The sequence below is a fragment of the Cherax quadricarinatus genome, chromosome 36 (assembly GCF_038502225.1).
Source record: "Cherax quadricarinatus isolate ZL_2023a chromosome 36, ASM3850222v1, whole genome shotgun sequence".
Classification (NCBI taxonomy): domain Eukaryota; kingdom Metazoa; phylum Arthropoda; class Malacostraca; order Decapoda; family Parastacidae; genus Cherax; species Cherax quadricarinatus.
Genome location: NC_091327.1, coordinates 739815 through 757865, shown reverse-complemented (window position 1 = coordinate 757865; position 18051 = coordinate 739815). Strand labels below are relative to the sequence as shown.

Sequence of the window (18051 nt, the reverse complement as noted above, 5' to 3'; positions counted from 1 at the left end):
TCAGGGCAATCTTGCCCTAATTGCCACCAGAGATGTTCATAAAGCTTTTGATAGCTTATGGCATGATGGTCTTATATACAAACTCATTGACCTACCAGACCATAACTGGACTTTTCTCAGATTAATATATAATTTCTTAACTCAAAGAAAAACTATTCCCACCTTTCATGGCAGGTCGACAGAGCCTTTTATAGCAACAGCTGGTGTCCCACAAGGTTCTTGTCTTAGTCCAATTCTGTTCAACATTTATGTGAATGACCTTCCTCAACCAGAGTTTAATGATACAATTGTGTCGCAGTTTGCAGATGATGTTATTCATGTCGTCTCATCAACTCCGGTAACAGGAAAATACAAGTATGAGAGTCATAGAAAAAATGAATATCGAACTTCGTCGAACATCTAATTGGGAAAAGAAATGGAGAATTACGACTAATCCTGACAAAGTCCTTGTTAGCACGATAGGATGTTTTGCATCAACAATCGAAGATAAAGGGGGTATCTCCATCATAGGTACACCTGTTTAAATGTACGCCTTGACACCCTGAAAAAGAAACAACTCTATACAATGCAAGAACTATACATGCCAGATAGAGAACATCCTATACAAGTTGTAAATACCACGGATTATATCATCAATACTCCTCACAGGACTCAAAGAATGACTCTCTCACAGAGGGTCCGTCGTTTTATCCATAAAGATGATTACCATCGACCAATGATATTGAGCAACCTCCCTGATGAAGATTGGGTAACACCAGAACCCTTCTATGTTTACTGAGAAGATCATCGCCCCCAATTAGGGAGACATCTTATATAACAATCTAATATAAAAATTATGCTGTATTTACTATGGCAGAACACCACTTGTAAGAAGCCATTTTCAAGTAATTCTATAAACTAGCCAGGAAATCATTGCTTTCACTGTCGCTTAAATATCCATTGTGCAATCGCAAAAAAAAAAAGCAATTGCAACTTGTATAATTACTACCAATTCAGAGTCATGTACTTATATATCTGTTATATCTATGTGACTCTGATGGGTTAGTATTATACCTCTTCAAGAATATCTTATCATTTCACATACACTTTTTAAATTACACCAAAGTGGTTGGGCCACTTACCTTTTATATCCTACCTCTCTCCCCCCTCCCACCCTTTTCTAATATTTCTATCCTTACCCATCCTTCTTCCTTACCCATCTTACCAAAGCTCTGGTCATAAGAAGAAGAAGAAGAAGAAGAAGTCACTGTGCTAGTACCTCAGAAGAGCAGTAGTATAGTAGTCACTGTGCTAGTACCTCAGAAGACCAGTATAGTACTCACTGTGCTAGTACCTCAGAAGACCAGTATAGTAGTCAATGTGCTAGTACCTCAGAAGTCCAGTATAGTAGTCACTGTGCTAGTACCTCAGAAGACCAGTATAGTAGTTACTGTGCTAGTACCTCAGAAGACCAGTATAGTAGTCACTGTGCTAGTACCTCAGAAGACCAGTATAGTAGTCACTGTGCTAGTACCTCACAAGATCAGTATAGTAATCACTGTGCTAGTACCTCAGAAGACCAGTATAGTAGTCACTGTGCTAGTACCTCAAGGCCAGTATAGTAGTCACTGTGCTAGTACCTCAGAAGGCCAGTATAGTAGTCACTGTGCTAGTACCTCAGAAGGCCAGTATAGTAGTCACTGTGCTAGTACCTCAGAAGGCCAGTATAGTAGTCACTGTGCTAGTACCTCAGAAGACCAGTATAGTAGTCACTGTGCTAGTACCTCAGAAGACCAGTATAGTAGTCACTGTGCTAGTACCTCAGAAGGCCAGTATAGTAGTCACTGTGCTAGTACCTCAGAAGGCCAGTATAGTAGTCACTGTGCTAGTACCTCAGAAGACCAGTATAGTAGTCACTGTGCTAGTACCTCAGAAGACCAGTATAGTAGTCACTGTGCTAGTACCTCAGAAGGCCAGTATAGTAGTCACTGTGCTAGTACCTCAGAAGACCAGTATAGTAGTCACTGTGCTAGTACCTCAGAAGACCAGTATAGTAGTGTGAAGGCTTAGTCCTGTAACAACTTCAGACAGTATTACCAAGGCTGGCTCCTCCTCAGGAAAATTAGTGAATAGAAAAAGAAATAATAACAGACAAACATAAACACTTTATTATATAGAAAATATAAAATATAAAACACTTAAATATGAAATATTAATCCTACATTAAAGAAAATTAAAAATTAAAAATATAAATGATAACTGAATTCAACGCTAATATGTATAGGGGTGTCTTGTGTTGGTGACACTGTGTTATTGAAATCGTAGCCATTGCTGATGATGGGGGGGGGGTTCGCAGGTGTTGGTTACGACCCACTGGCTAGTTCTTCACAGTAGATAGAGCCTTGAGTAGTATCCCGATGACAGGAAAACAAGTTCTTTACCGCTGCAATGATGTGGGGTTACGTCCTGCAATTTCATACAGGTGCACAGGTAATTAAATCCAAAATGGGACGTCTCCAGGACGTTAGTCCGTCTCGTGTTCTTCTCGTTGATTGACAGGTGACCCTCACTGTCATCCAAGCTGAAAAGATAGACAGGTTACCCACTGCTTAAATAATCACTCTCCATGGCATGTACAATACTCAAAAGACGTGGTGATTATTACAACAGTCAACTTAGAGCAAGACTGAAAGGACAAAGTTTATTATTGGTCAAAAGTGAAGCTTTTAACCAATAAATCCACTAGAATACAAGGCAGGCATGTACTTACAGTAGTGTTGGGAGCTGTGAGTCGAGTGATTTACTGTTTGACCAGAGCCCCACACGTCACCTTTCGGGGGGGGGGGGGAAGAGGGAGGGGAAGGGATAGCAGGAGCTAGACTGACCCTACCTTAACAAGCAGCCGGCAGTCAAACTATCACTTTCAGGGAGGGGGAAAAAAGGCGAGAAAAACGGGAGCTTGACTTACCCTACCTTAACTAGTAGCCGGCAATGAAACTATTGTTACTATATCGCTACTCCTATCTATTGAACTTTTCCCTCACAGTAGTTACTGTGCTAGTACCTCAGAAGACCAGTATAGTAGTCACTGTACTAGTACCTAGATATTGATACCCAGGGTTGTAAATGTGTCTCATTCATCAATATTGATACCCAGATGTTGTACGTGAGTCTTATTCATTAATTCATATAAATGCTTCGTCATTTATTCAGACTGACTTTTCTCCTGGTTTTCACTGCCAGATAATTCACTTTCACTGGAAATATTATATATGTTACAGTCTGACACTGCAATATGTATAATATTACAAGTGACAGACTGTAACATGTATAATATTACAAGTGTCAGACTGTAACATGTATAATATTACAAGTGTCAGACTGTAACATGTATAATATTACAAGTGTCAGACTGTAACATGTATAATATTACAAGTGTCAGGCTGTAACATGTATAATATTACAAGTGACAGACTGTAACATGTATAATATCACAAGTGTCTGAGTGTAACATGTATAATATTACAAGTGTCAGACTGTAACATGTATAATATTACAAGTGTCTGAATGTAACATGTATAATATTACAAGTGTCAAACTGTAACATGTATAATATTACAAGTGTCAGACTGTAACATGTATAATATTACAAGTGTCTGACTGTAACATGTATAATATTACAAGTGTCACACTGTAACATGTATAATATTACAAGTAATGGACTGTAACATGTATAATATTAAAGTAACGGACTGTAACATGTATAATATTACAACTGTCATATTGTAACATATATAATATTATAGGTGTCAGACTGTAACAAGTACGTGTAATGTTACACATGTTACAGTTTGACACTTGTAATATTTTACATGTTACAGTCTGACACTTGTAATATTATACTTGTTACAGTTTGACACTTGTAATATTATACATGTTACATTTTGACACTTGTATTATTATACATGTTACAGTCTGTCACTTGTAATATTATACATGTTACAGTTTGACACTTGTAATATTATACATGTTACAGTCTGACACTTGTAATATTACCCATATTTCAAATCAAGTCTTTTATTTTTTTTCAGCATTCCTGGTCTTGTGTTGATGTATCAGGAGCTACATCAGCAGCAACAAAATCTGAGAAGCAACAACAACACTGTCAGCAACAATATCTGAAAAACAACAACAGGTCTGTCAGCAACAATACCTGAAAAACATTATCAGCACTGCCAACAACAATATCTGAGAAGCAACAACAATATCATCATTAACATTATTAACATCATCTTGCTTCTTCTGTGTCATGGCTGTAATAACTAAGGAGGAAAATAATGGCTTCAGAATGCTGAAAGCTTTGAGTGAGTGTGGTAGACGAGTGTTGCATCACACATTCTGCTGGGGAACACCAGATAAACCTGCTACTACAACACTTGATCATTACTTAAGCAACTTAAAACAAACATCATCTGCCAACTACTTAAAACTCAAAAGTAAAGATCGAAGGTTTGACAAAACACAAAAGAAATTGATAAATAGAAGTGCAAATGGAAGAGAGTTTGATGTTCCACTACTGTGTAGGAGCATCAAACTTGCTTGTGAGAATGTTGCTCCTCTCAGTGATCCAGTATGGATCACTGACAGTGCACAAATGGAGTCCTACATCACTGCCATAAACAACATGAGGAACAATGCTGCTCACGGTCCACTTGCAGTTACTGACGAAGATTATCATGAAAATATGAGAAAGTTTCGTGAGTTGTTAACTGGTTGTCTTAAGACATCTGGAGAGAGGTATGGGAGAGACCAGACTGAAGTTAACAAGGAGATCCAGCAGATGAATGATGACCTGGACTACATCATGAATGAAATTCTCAGTGAGGAAGATATAATGAAGTATTGTAGTGATGATATAAAACAGATTATCATTAAAGACAGTTGTGGTAAACTGAAGGAAATCTTGCAGCAAATAACTTGTGTTAACCCAGTACCTTGTATCAGTGACAACTTTCAACTTGAAGTAGACAAAATTTTTGTTGATATTGAAATTAAACAAGTAAGACGAAGAGGTAATAATGAACATATAGATTATAGAGACCTTCTCTCACTTGTGCAGACAACATCTGTGGCATCATGTGTGAGCTCTGGTACACAACAACAAGGTTCCTCCCCACGACCACAAATACTACTGCTTGAAGGTGTGGCAGGAAGTGGCAAGACAACTCTAGTGAAGCTAATAACTAAGCAATTTATACAAGGTGGTCAAGGTAACATCAAGGACTTAGATAATTATGATCTCTTACTGTGGGTACAGTGTAGGGACCCGACCATCAACTCCTACCACCATCTTCTACACCGACTATTACCAGATGTTTCAGCAAAATTCAGAAATATTGTGCCTAAAATAATCAAGCTTTGTAAGGTAATAATAATAGTTGACGGTCTGGATGAACTCAATAACAACTCCAGAACATTAGTTAAAAGTCTTTTACTGGAATTCCAAAACTCTATTAACACAACTTTTATCTGCACCTCAAGACCTGAAACAGTGGAAATCTTCAGCTTGACGATTCCTGAAGATTATGATGTGACAAATGCTAATCTACGAGGCATAAAGCAAGAGCATATGGCAGAATTTGTGCGTCAGACTCACCAGGAGATAATTAAGCTGACCAACAGTAACAGAAACACTTTTAAACTAGTGAGGAAGGTGATGGAGGTTACAGGTCTTCACGAACACTTACGTCTACCAATGAATTTAACATTTCTTGTTTACATCTTGGACCAGGAACCTGATGAGTTAAACATAAGAACCATAACACAAACACAACTCTACCATAAAATACATCATATGTGTCAAAGTAAGTTATTAGAGAGATTAACAAACTGTTCAAAGACCAAGATAATGAATGAAAGTAGTGTACAGAACGGTGTTCAAGAAATATTGAAGATAATATACGCGACATCACTAGAGAGTCTCTCACGTGACCAGTTGAGTCTTGAAGAAGAGACTGTTGATGAACTAATATCTGCTTGTAACAAACATGATATACCTTACCATGAGATGCTGTCTGCTTTCTTGAGTTTGAAGCCAATATGGACTTGGCAAGGCATCAAGGAGCGCTACTCTGCACCACACAAGGGAATCCAAGACTACTTCAGTGCTCTGCATATTGTGATGACTCTCAAGCACCAGCTGGAGTGTTCACCACTCCCAGTCTTGTACACCCACCACCCAGCACCACCTGTGTCTTCCCAACCACCTGTGATAACTGTACCACTATCATCAACACCACTTGTGTCGTCCCAACCAACTGTGATAACTATACCACCATCATCAACACCACCTGTGTCTTCCCAACCATCCTGGATAACTCTGTCACCATTACCAACACCACCTGTGTCTTCTAGACTGCCTGTGACAACTTTATCACCTACACAAACACCACCTGTGACAATTATGCAACCATCACAAACTCAACCTTCACCATCACCAGTCACATCTTCACCAACCTCACCAATATCAACCTCACCTACACCAGCATCACCTACACCAGCACCACCTACACCAGCATCACCTACACCAGCACCACCTACACCAACATCACCTACACCAGCATTACCTACACCAGCATCACCTACACCAGCATCACCTACACCAGCACCACCTACACCAGCATCACCTACACCAGCACTACGTACACCAGTATCACCTACACCAGCACCACCTACACCAGCACCAGCTACATCAACACTACCTACACAAACATCACCTACATCAGCACCACCTACATCAGCACCATCTACACCAGCATCACCTACACAAGCATCACCTACACCAGCATCACCTACACCAGCACTACGTACACCATTATTACCTACACCAGCACCAGCTACATCAACACCACCTACACCAACATCACCTACACCAACATCACCTACATCAGCACCACCTACATCAGCACCATCTACACCAGCATCACCTACACCAGCATCATCTACACCAGCATCACTTACACACTGCACGCCTGTCAGTATCAGTGGAATGTTAGAAGAGATCATCAGGTCAGCTACACGTGCCACACCTATCTGTACCAGGGAAGTGTTAGAAGAGAGCATCAGGTCAGCTACACCTTCTACACCTATCAATTTCAGGACAATGCATTTAGAATATTTCATCAGTTCAGCTATACGTAGCGCACCTGTCAATATCATGGGAGTGTTAAAAGAGAGCATCAGGTCAGCTACAACTGTCAGTATCAGGGAAGTGTTAAAAGAGAGCATCAGGTCAGGTGTGGTAGACATAAACAAGTACCAGAATGTTCTGATACATGTGGCTGGGCTGCTGCACCTGGTACTAGACCAGGTACCCGAGGCACCTGCACGGGAAGTGGTTCATCTCCTACACGAGTCTGGTGTAAGATGCAACCACCAGTGGCTCGACCTCCTTGACAACACTAACATGTCTCCAGTAATTGTCAAAAAAATAGCTCACTGCTTCAATACTGAAGCAACAATTGATGTAATTGATGAACATGTGAGAAGCTACGCTGCTCTCTTATCACACCTCAGCTCCTGCAAGGTAGAGATTACAATCACGCGAGACCCTGGTGACCTACCTGACCTACCTGACCTGCTGGCTGCCCTCAACCACCACCACTGTACACACCTGGTATTGTACCACCACTACTTTTATGCTGACACAACCACCACTTCCACCAACCAGCTGAAGCGTCTACAACCTCGGTGAGTTGTTGTTATTGTCAATAATGTTACTGAATATGATAAGATTATTGTTAATTTTAATGTATATGGTAACATTATCTTAACATCATGGTTAATGTTAAAAAGCACTACTGTATATGATAACATTAACAGTGTCTTAACATTTTAAGTGTTAACATTGTTGTTGTTGGTGTTAACACTGTTGTTAGTGTTAACCTTGTTGTAATGTTAACATTATTATTAGAGTTAAGGCTGTTATTGGTGCTTACATTGTTGTTGTTAACATTGCTGTTGGTGTTAACAATGTTGTTAGTGTTAATAGTGTTGCTGGTGTTAACATTGTTCTTGGTATTAGCATTTTTGTAATGTAAATATTCTTGTAATGTTAGGACTGTTGTTGGTGTTAGCATTGCTGTAGCTGTTAATACTGTTGTTAACATTATTGTTGTTAATACTGTTGTTAACATTGTTGTTCATGTTCACATTTTTGATAATGTTAACATTGTTGTAATGTTAACATTGCTGTTTCTGTTAACAATGTTGTTGCTGCTAACATCGTTGTTGATGTTAACATTGTTACTGTTAACATTGTTGTGAGAGTTAATATTCTTGTTAACTGCTGTGTTGGTATTAACACTGTTGTTGGAGTTTTATTGTTGTTGTTGTTAATATTGTTGATGCTAACATTGTTGTTGGTGTTAAAATTGTTGTTAGTATTAACATTGTTATTAGTTTTATTATTGTTGAAATGTGACCATTGTTGTTGGTGTTAACGCTGTTGTCAGTGTTAACCTCGTTGTAGTGTTAACATCATTATTGGTGTTATGGCTAATGTTGGTGTTAACATTGCTGTAATGTGAACATTGTTGTTGGTGTTAACATTGTTGTTAGTGTTAACATTATTGTTGATATTAACATTGTTGTAATGATAACATGATTGTAATATTAATTTTGTTTTTATGTTAAGACTGTTTTTGGTGTTAATGTGTTGTTATTGTTAACATCGCTGTTGGTGTTAACATTGCTGTTGGTATTAACTTCGCTGCTGGTGTTAACATTGCTTTTTTAACATTGTTGTTAACTTTCTTGTTGGTGTTAACTTTGTTGCTGTTAACAGTATTGTTGGTGCTAATATTGTTGTTGGTGTTAACATGTTGTTATTGTTAATATTGTTGCTGCTAAAATTTTGTTGGTATTAACATTTTTGTAATGTTAACATTGTTATGTTAACATTATTGTAATGTTAACATAACAGTCTTAACATTACAATAATGTTAAGACTGTTGTTGGTGTTAATTTGTTATTATTGGTAATATCGTTGTTGGTGTTACCATCTTTGTTAGTGTTAACATTGTTGTTTGTGATAATATTGTTGTTGGTATTAACATTGTTGTTGCTGTTAATACTGTAGTTTTTAACATTATTGTTGTTAATACTGTTCTTGACATTGTTGTTGGTGTTAACATTGAGGTAATGTTAACATTGTTGTTGGTGTTAATGTTGTTGTTGCTGTTAGCCTTGTTGCTGGCGTTAACATCGTTGCTGGTATTAACGTTGTTGCTGGCGTTAACTTCGTTGCTGGTATTAACGTTGTTGTTGGTGTTAACATCGTTGTTGGTATTAACATCATTGTTGGTATTAACATTCTTGTTAACATTGTTGCTGGTGTTAACACTGCTGTTGGTGTTAACATTGTTGCTGTTCTTAATACTGGTGTTGGTGTTAACACTGTTGTTGGTGTTAATATCGCTGTTATTGTTAGCACTGTTGTTGCTAACATTGTTGTTGGTGCTAACATTGTTGTAATGTGAACATTGTTGTTGATGTTAAGATTATTGTTGGTGTTAACATTGTTGTTGGTGTTAATAATGTTGGTGTTGATGTTCTTGTTGTTAATACTGTAATCTTATTGCTAACATTGTTGTTGGTGTTAACATTGTTGTAGGTATTAGCACTGTTGTAATGTTAACATTGTCGTAATGTTAGGATTTTTGTTGGTGTTAATTTGTTGGTATTGTTAACATGGTTGTTGGTGTTAACATTGTTGTTGGTGTTAATATTTTTAAAACAGTCAAAGGTCTTGATGACTGCCAGGGGTCTTGAAGACTGCCAGGGGTTTTGAAGACTGCCAGGGGTCTTGAAGACTGCCAGGGGTTTTGAAGACAGCAGGGGTCTTGAAGACAGCAGGGGTCTTGAAGACTTCTGGGGGTCTTGAAGACTGCCAAGGGTCTTGAAGACAGCAGGGGTCTTGAAGACTTCTGGGGGTCTTGAAGACTGCCAGGGGTATTGAAGACTTCCAGGGGCCTTGAAGACTTCAAGGGGCCTTGAAGACTGCCAGGGGTCTTGAAGACTGCCAGGGGTCTTGAAGACTGCCAGGGGTCTTGAAGACTTCCAGGGGCCTTGAAGACTGCCAGGGGTCTTGAAGACTGCCAGGGGCCTTCAAGACTGCCAGGGGTCTTGAAAACTGCCAGGGGCCTTGAAGAGTGCCAGGGGTCTTGAAGACTGCCAGGGGTCTTGTAGACTGCCAGGGGTCTTGAAGACTGACAGGGGTCTTGTAGACTGCCAGGGGTCTTGAAGACTGCCAGGGGCCTTGAAGACTGCCAGGGGTCTTGAAGACTTCTGGGGGTCTTGAAGACTGCCAGGGGTCTTGAAGACTTCTGGGGGTCTTGAAGACTTCTGGGGGTCTTGAAGACTGCCAGGGGTCTTGCAGACTGCCAGGGGTCTTGAAGACTGCCATGGGTCTTGAAAACTGCCAGGGGCCTTGAAGACTGCCAGGGGTCTAGAAGACTGCCAGGGGTCTTGAAGACTGCCAGGGGTCTTGAAGACTGCCAGGGGTCTTGTAGACTGCCAGGGGTCTTGAAGACTGCCAGGGGTCTTGAAGACTGCCAGGGGTCTTGTAGACTGCCAGAGTCTTGAAGACTGCCAGGGGCCTTGAAGACTGCCAGAGGTCTTGAAGACTGCCAGGGGTCTTGAAGACTTCTGGGGGTCTTGAAGACTGCCAGGGGTCTTGAAGACTTCCAGGGGCCTTGAAGACTGCCAGGGGTCTTGAAGACTGCCAGGGGCCTCGAAGACTGCCAGGGGTCTTGAAGACTGTCAGGGGTCTTGAAGACTGCCAGGGGTCTTGAAAACTGCCAGGGGCCTTGAAGACTGCCAGGGGTCTTGAAGACTTCTGGGGGTCTTGAAGACTGCCAGGGGTCTTGAAGACTTCCAGGGGCCTTGAAAACTGCCAGGGGCCTTGAAGACTGCCAGGAGTCTTGAAGACTGCCAGGGGTCTTGAAGACTTCTGGGGGTCTTGAAGACTGCCAGGGGTCTTGAAGATTTCCAAGGGACTTGAAGACTGCCAGGGGTCTTGAACACAGCCAGGGGTCTTGAAGACTGCCAGGGATCTTGAAGACTGCCAGGAGTCTTGTAGACTGCCATTGGTCTTGAAGACTGCCAGGGATCTTGAAGATTGCCAGGAGTCTTGAAGACTTCCAGGGGTCTTGAAGACTGTCAGGGGTCTTGAAGACTGCCAGGGGACTTGTAGACTGCCAGAGGTCTTGAAGACTACCAGGAGTCTTGAAGACTGCCAGGGGTCTTGAAGACTGCCAGTGGTCTTGAAGACTGACAGGGTCTTGAAGACTGCCAGGGGTCTTGAAGACTTCCAGGGGTCTTGAAGACTGCCAGGGGTCTTGAAGACTTCCAGGGCTCTTGAAGACTGCCAGGGGCCTTGAAGACTGCCAAGGGTCTTGAAGACTGCCAGAGGTCTTGAAGACTGCCTGGGGTCTTGAAGGCTGCCAGGGATCTTGAAGACTGCCAGGGGTCTTGAAGACTGACAGGGTCTTGAAGACTGCCAGGGGTCTTGAAGACTTCCAGGGGTCTTGAATACTACCAGAGGTCTTGAAGACTGCCAGGGGTCTTGAAGACTGCCAGGGGTTTTGAAGACTGCCAGGGGTCTTGAAGACTGCCAGGGGTCTTGAAGACTGACAGGGGTCTTGAACACTGACAGGGTCTTGACCAACAGAGGTCTTGAAGACTGCCAGGGGTCTTGAAGACTGCCAGGGGTCTTGAAGACAGCAGGGGCCTTGAAGACAGCAGGGGTCTTGAAGACTTCTGGGGGTCTTGAAGACTGCCAAGGGTCTTGAAGACAGCAGGGGTCTTGAAGACTTCTGGGGGTCTTGAAGACTGCCAGGGGTCTTGAAGTCTTGCAGGGGCCTTGAAGACTGCCAGGGGTCTTGAAGACTGCCAGGAGTCTTGAAGACTTCCAGGGGCCTTGAAGACTTCAAGGGGCCTTGAAGACTGCCAGGGGTCTTGAAGACTGCCAGGGGTCTTGACGACTGCCAGGGGTCTTGAAGACTTCCAGGGGTCTTGAAGACTGCCAGGGGCCTTGAAGACTGCCAGGGGTCTTGAAGACTGCCAGGGGTCTTTAAGACTTCTGGGGGTCTTGAAGACTTCTGGGGGTCTTGAAGATTGCCAGGGGTCTTGAAGACTGCCAGGGGTCTTGAAAACTGCCAGGGGCCTTGAAGACTGCCAGGGGTCTTGAAGACTGCCAGGGGTCTTGTAGACTGCCAGGGGTCTTGAAGACTGCCAGGGGTCTTGAAGACTGCCAGGGGCCTTGAAGACTTCCAGGGGTCTTGAAGACTGTCAGGGGTCTTGAAGACTTCTGGGGGTCTTGAAGACTGCCAGGGGTCTTGAAGACTTCCAGGGGCCTTGAAGATTGCCAGGGGTCTTGAAGACTGCCAGGGGCCTTGAAGACTGCCAGGGGTCTTGAAGACTGCCAGGGGTCTTGAAGACTTCTGGGGGTCTTGAAGACTGCCAGGGGTCTTGAAGACTGCCAGGGGTCTTGAAATCTGCCATGGGTCTTGAAAACTGCCAGGGGCCTTGAAGACTGCCAGGGGTCTTGAAGACTGCCAGGGGTCTTGAAGACTGCCAGGGGTCTTGAAGACTGCCAGGGGTCTTGTAGACTGCCAGGGGTCTTGAAGAGTGCCAGGGGTCTTGAAGACTGCCAGGGGTCTTGTAGACTGCCAGGGTCTTGAAGACTGCCAGGGGCCTTGAAGACTGCCAGAGGTGTTGAAGACTGCCAGGGGTCTTGAAGACTTCCAGGGGCCTTGAAGACTGCCAGGGGTCTTTGAAGACTGCCAGGGGCCTTGAAGACTGCCAGGGGTCTTGTAGACTGCCAGGGGTCTTGAAGAGTGCCAGGGGTCTTGAAGACTGCCAGGGGTCTTGTAGACTGCCAGGGTCTTGAAGACTGCCAGGGGCCTTGAAGACTGCCAGGGGTCTTGAAGACTGCCAGGGGTCTTGAAGACTTCTGGGTGTCTTGAAGACTTCTGGGGGTCTTGAAGACTGCCAGGGGTCTTGAAGACTGCCAGAGGTCTTGAAGACTACCAGGGGTCTTGAAAACTGCCAGGGGCCTTGAAGACTGCCAGGGGTCTTGAAGACTGTCAGGGGTCTTGAAGACTTCTGGGGGTCTTGAAGACTTCCAGGGGCCTTGAGAACTGCCAGGGGCCTTGAAGACTGCCAGAAGTCTTGAAGACTTCCAGGGGTCTTGAAGATTTCCAGGGGACTTGAAGACTGCCAGGGGTCTTGAAGACAGCCAGGGGTCTTGAAGACTGCCAGGGGTCTTGAAGACTTCTGGGGGTCTTGAAGACTGCCAGGGGTCTTGAAGACTTCCAGGGGCCTTGAAGACTGCCAGGGGTCTTGAAGACTGCCAGGGGCCTTGAAGACTTCCAGGGGTTTTGAAGACTGTCAGGGGTCTTGAAGACTTCTGGGGGTCTTGAAAACTGCCAGGGGCCTTGAAGACTGCCAGGGGTCTTGAAGACTGCCAGGGGTCTTGAAGACTTCTGGGGGTCTTGAAGACTGCCAGGGGTCTTGAAGACTGCCAGGGGTCTTGAAGACTGTCAGGGGTCTTGAAAACTTCTGGGGGTCTTGAAGACTGCCAGGGGTCTTGAAGACTTCCAGGGGCCTTGGGAACTGCTGGGGGTCTTGAAGACTGCCAGGGGTCTTGAAGACTGCCAGGGGTCTTGAAGACTTCTGGGTGTCTTGAAGACTTCTGGGGGTCTTGAAGACTGCCAGGGGTCTTGAAGACTGCCAGAGGTCTTGAAGACTACCAGGGGTCTTGAAAACTGCCAGGGGCCTTGAAGACTGCCAGGGGTCTTGAAGACTGTCAGGGGTCTTGAAGACTTCTGGGGGTCTTGAAGACTTCCAGGGGCCTTGAGAACTGCCAGGGGCCTTGAAGACTGCCAGAAGTCTTGAAGACTTCCAGGGGTCTTGAAGATTTCCAGGGGACTTGAAGACTGCCAGGGGTCTTGAAGACAGCCAGGGGTCTTGAAGACTGCCAGGGGTCTTGAAGACTTCTGGGGGTCTTGAAGACTGCCAGGGGTCTTGAAGACTTCCAGGGGCCTTGAAGACTGCCAGGGGTCTTGAAGACTGCCAGGGGCCTTGAAGACTTCCAGGGGTTTTGAAGACTGTCAGGGGTCTTGAAGACTTCTGGGGGTCTTGAAAACTGCCAGGGGCCTTGAAGACTGCCAGGGGTCTTGAAGACTGCCAGGGGTCTTGAAGACTTCTGGGGGTCTTGAAGACTGCCAGGGGTCTTGAAGACTGCCAGGGGTCTTGAAGACTGTCAGGGGTCTTGAAAACTTCTGGGGGTCTTGAAGACTGCCAGGGGTCTTGAAGACTTCCAGGGGCCTTGGGAACTGCTGGGGGTCTTGAAGACTGCCAGGGGTCTTGAAGACTGCCAGGGGTCTTGAAGACTTCTGGGGGTCTTGAAGACTGCCAGGGGTCTTGAAGACTGCCAGGGGTCTTGAAGACTGCCAGGGGTCTTGAAGACTTCTGGGGGCCTTGAAGACTTCCAGGGGTCTTGAAGACTGTCGGGGGTCTTGAACACTTCTGGGGGTCTTGAAGACTGCCAGGGGTCTTGAAGACTGCCAGGGGTCTTGAAGACTTCCAGGTGCCTTGAAGATTGCCAGGGGTCTTGAAGACTGCCAGGGGCCTTGAAGACTGCCAGGGGTCTTGAAGACTGCCAGGGGTCTTGAAGACTGCCAGGGGTCTTGAAGACTGCCAGGGGTCTTGAAGACTGCCATGGGTCTTGAAAACTGCCAGGGGCCTTGAAGACTGCCAGGGGTCTTGAAGACTGCCAGGGGTCTTGAAGACTGCCAGGGGCCTTGAAGACTGCCAGGAGTCTTGAAGACTGCCAGGGGTCTTGAAGATTTCCAGGGGACTTGAAGACTGCCAGGGGTCTTGAAGACAGCCAGGGGTCTTGAAGACTGCCAGGGATCTTAAAGACTGTCAGTAGTCTTGAAGACTTCGAGCAGTCTTGAAGACTGCCAGGAGTCTTGTAGACTGCCATTGGTCTTGAAGACTGCCAGGGATCTTGAAGACTGCCAGGAGTCTTGAAGACTTCCAGGGGTCTTGAAGACTGCCAGGGGTCTTGAAGACTGACAGGGGACTTGTAGACTGCCAGAGGTCTTGAAGACTACCAGGAGTCTTGAAGACTGCCAGGGGTCTTGAAGACTGCCAGGGGTCTTGAAGACTGCCAGGGGTCTTGAAGACTGACAGGGTCTTGAAGACTGCCAGGGGTCTTGAAGACTTCCAGGGGTCTTGAAGACTGCCAGGGGTCTTGAAGACCGCCAGGGTCCTTGAAGACTGCCAAGGGTCTTGAAGAATGCCAGAGGTCTTGAAGACTGCCAGGGGTCTTGAAGACTGCCAGGGATCTTGAAGACTGCCAGGGGTTTTGAAGACTGTCAGGGGTCTTGAAGACTGCCAGGGGTCTTGAAGACTGCCAGGGGTCTTGAAGACTGACAGGGTCTTGAAGACTGCCAGGGGTCTTGAAGACTTCCAGGGGTCTTGAATACTGCCAGAGGTCTTGAAGACTGCCAGAGGTCTTGAAGACTGCCAGGGGTCTTGAAGACTGCCTGGGGTCTTGAAGACTGACAGGGTCTTGAAGACTGCCAGGGGTCTTGAAGACTTGAAGGGGTCTTGAAGACTGCCAGGGGTCTTGAAGACTTCCAGGGCTCTTGAAGACTGCCAGGGGCCTTGAAGACTGCCAAGGGTCTTGAAGAATGCCAGAGGTCTTGAAGACTGCCAGGTGCCTTGAAGACTGCCAGGGGTTTTGAAGACTGCCAGGGGTCTTGAAGACTGCCAGGGTTCTTGAAGACTGCCAGGGGTCTTGAAGACTGCCAGGGGTCTTGAAGATTTCCATGGGTCTTGAATACTGCCAGAGGTCTTGAAGACTGCCAGGGGTCTTGAAGACTGCCAGGGATCTTGAAGACTGCCAGGAGTCTTGAAGACTTCCAGGGGCCTTGAAGACTTCAAGGGGCCTTGAAGACTGCCAGGGGTCTTGAAGACTGCCAGGGGTCTTGACGACTGCCAGGGGTCTTGAAGACTTCCAGGGGTCTTGAAGACTGCCAGGGGCCTTGAAGACTGCCAGGGGTCTTGAAGACTGCCAGGGGTCTTTAAGACTTCTGGGGGTCTTGAAGACTTCTGGGGGTCTTGAAGACTGCCAGGGGTCTTGAAGACTGCCAGGGGTCTTGAAAACTGCCAGGGGCCTTGAAGACTGCCAGGGGTCTTGAAGACTGTCAGGGGTCTTGAAGACTTCTGGGGGTCTTGAAGACTTCCAGGGGCCTTGAGAACTGCCAGGGGCCTTGAAGACTGCCAGAAGTCTTGAAGACTTCCAGGGGTCTTGAAGATTTCCAGGGGACTTGAAGACTGCCAGGGGTCTTGAAGACTGCCAGGGGTCTTGAAGACTGCCAGGGGTCTTGAAGACTTCTGGGGGTCTTGAAGACTGCCAGGGGTCTTGAAGACTTCCAGGGGCCTTGAAGACTGCCAGGGGTCTTGAAGACTGCCAGGGGCCTTGAAGACTTCCAGGGGTTTTGAAGACTGTCAGGGGTCTTGAAGACTTCTGGGGGTCTTGAAAACTGCCAGGGGCCTTGAAGACTGCCAGGGGTCTTGAAGACTGCCAGGGGTCTTGAAGACTTCTGGGGGTCTTGAAGACTGCCAGGGGTCTTGAAGACTGCCAGGGGTCTTGAAGACTGTCAGGGGTCTTGAAAACTTCTGGGGGTCTTGAAGACTGCCAGGGGTCTTGAAGACTTCCAGGGGCCTTGGGAACTGCTGGGGGTCTTGAAGACTGCCAGGGGTCTTGAAGACTGCCAGGGGTCTTGAAGACTTCTGGGTGTCTTGAAGACTTCTGGGGGTCTTGAAGACTGCCAGGGGTCTTGAAGACTGCCAGAGGTCTTGAAGACTACCAGGGGTCTTGAAAACTGCCAGGGGCCTTGAAGACTGCCAGGGGTCTTGAAGACTGTCAGGGGTCTTGAAGACTTCTGGGGGTCTTGAAGACTTCCAGGGGCCTTGAGAACTGCCAGGGGCCTTGAAGACTGCCAGAAGTCTTGAAGACTTCCAGGGGTCTTGAAGATTTCCAGGGGACTTGAAGACTGCCAGGGGTCTTGAAGACAGCCAGGGGTCTTGAAGACTGCCAGGGGTCTTGAAGACTTCTGGGGGTCTTGAAGACTGCCAGGGGTCTTGAAGACTTCCAGGGGCCTTGAAGACTGCCAGGGGTCTTGAAGACTGCCAGGGGCCTTGAAGACTTCCAGGGGTTTTGAAGACTGTCAGGGGTCTTGAAGACTTCTGGGGGTCTTGAAAACTGCCAGGGGCCTTGAAGACTGCCAGGGGTCTTGAAGACTGCCAGGGGTCTTGAAGACTTCTGGGGGTCTTGAAGACTGCCAGGGGTCTTGAAGACTGCCAGGGGTCTTGAAGACTGTCAGGGGTCTTGAAAACTTCTGGGGGTCTTGAAGACTGCCAGGGGTCTTGAAGACTTCCAGGGGCCTTGGGAACTGCTGGGGGTCTTGAAGACTGCCAGGGGTCTTGAAGACTGCCAGGGGTCTTGAAGACTTCTGGGGGTCTTGAAGACTGCCAGGGGTCTTGAAGACTGCCAGGGGTCTTGAAGACTGCCAGGGGTCTTGAAGACTTCTGGGGGCCTTGAAGACTTCCAGGGGTCTTGAAGACTGTCGGGGGTCTTGAACACTTCTGGGGGTCTTGAAGACTGCCAGGGGTCTTGAAGACTTCCAGGTGCCTTGAAGATTGCCAGGGGTCTTGAAGACTGCCAGGGGCCTTGAAGACTGCCAGGGGTCTTGAAGACTGCCAGGGGTCTTGAAGACTGCCAGGGGTCTTGAAGACTGCCAGGGGTCTTGAAGACTGCCATGGGTCTTGAAAACTGCCAGGGGCCTTGAAGACTGCCAGGGGTCTTGAAGACTGCCAGGGGTCTTGAAGACTGCCAGGGGCCTTGAAGACTGCCAGGAGTCTTGAAGACTGCCAGGGGTCTTGAAGATTTCCAGGGGACTTGAAGACTGCCAGGGGTCTTGAAGACAGCCAGGG

The 18051-nt window shown here is 46.1% G+C and overlaps 1 protein-coding gene across 1 annotated transcript in view; it reads left to right on the top strand.

Annotated features, from left to right (window-relative positions):
- LOC128691257 (uncharacterized) overlaps positions 1-18051 on the top strand; it is a 139063-nt gene that overhangs the window by 86471 nt on the left and 34541 nt on the right. Inside the window, exon 3 of the mRNA XM_070091635.1 lies at positions 4071-7728. Within this exon, the coding sequence (XP_069947736.1) occupies positions 4289-7728 (3440 nt within the window). The 5' untranslated portion in view covers positions 4071-4288. The remainder of the gene's footprint in view (positions 1-4070; positions 7729-18051) is intronic.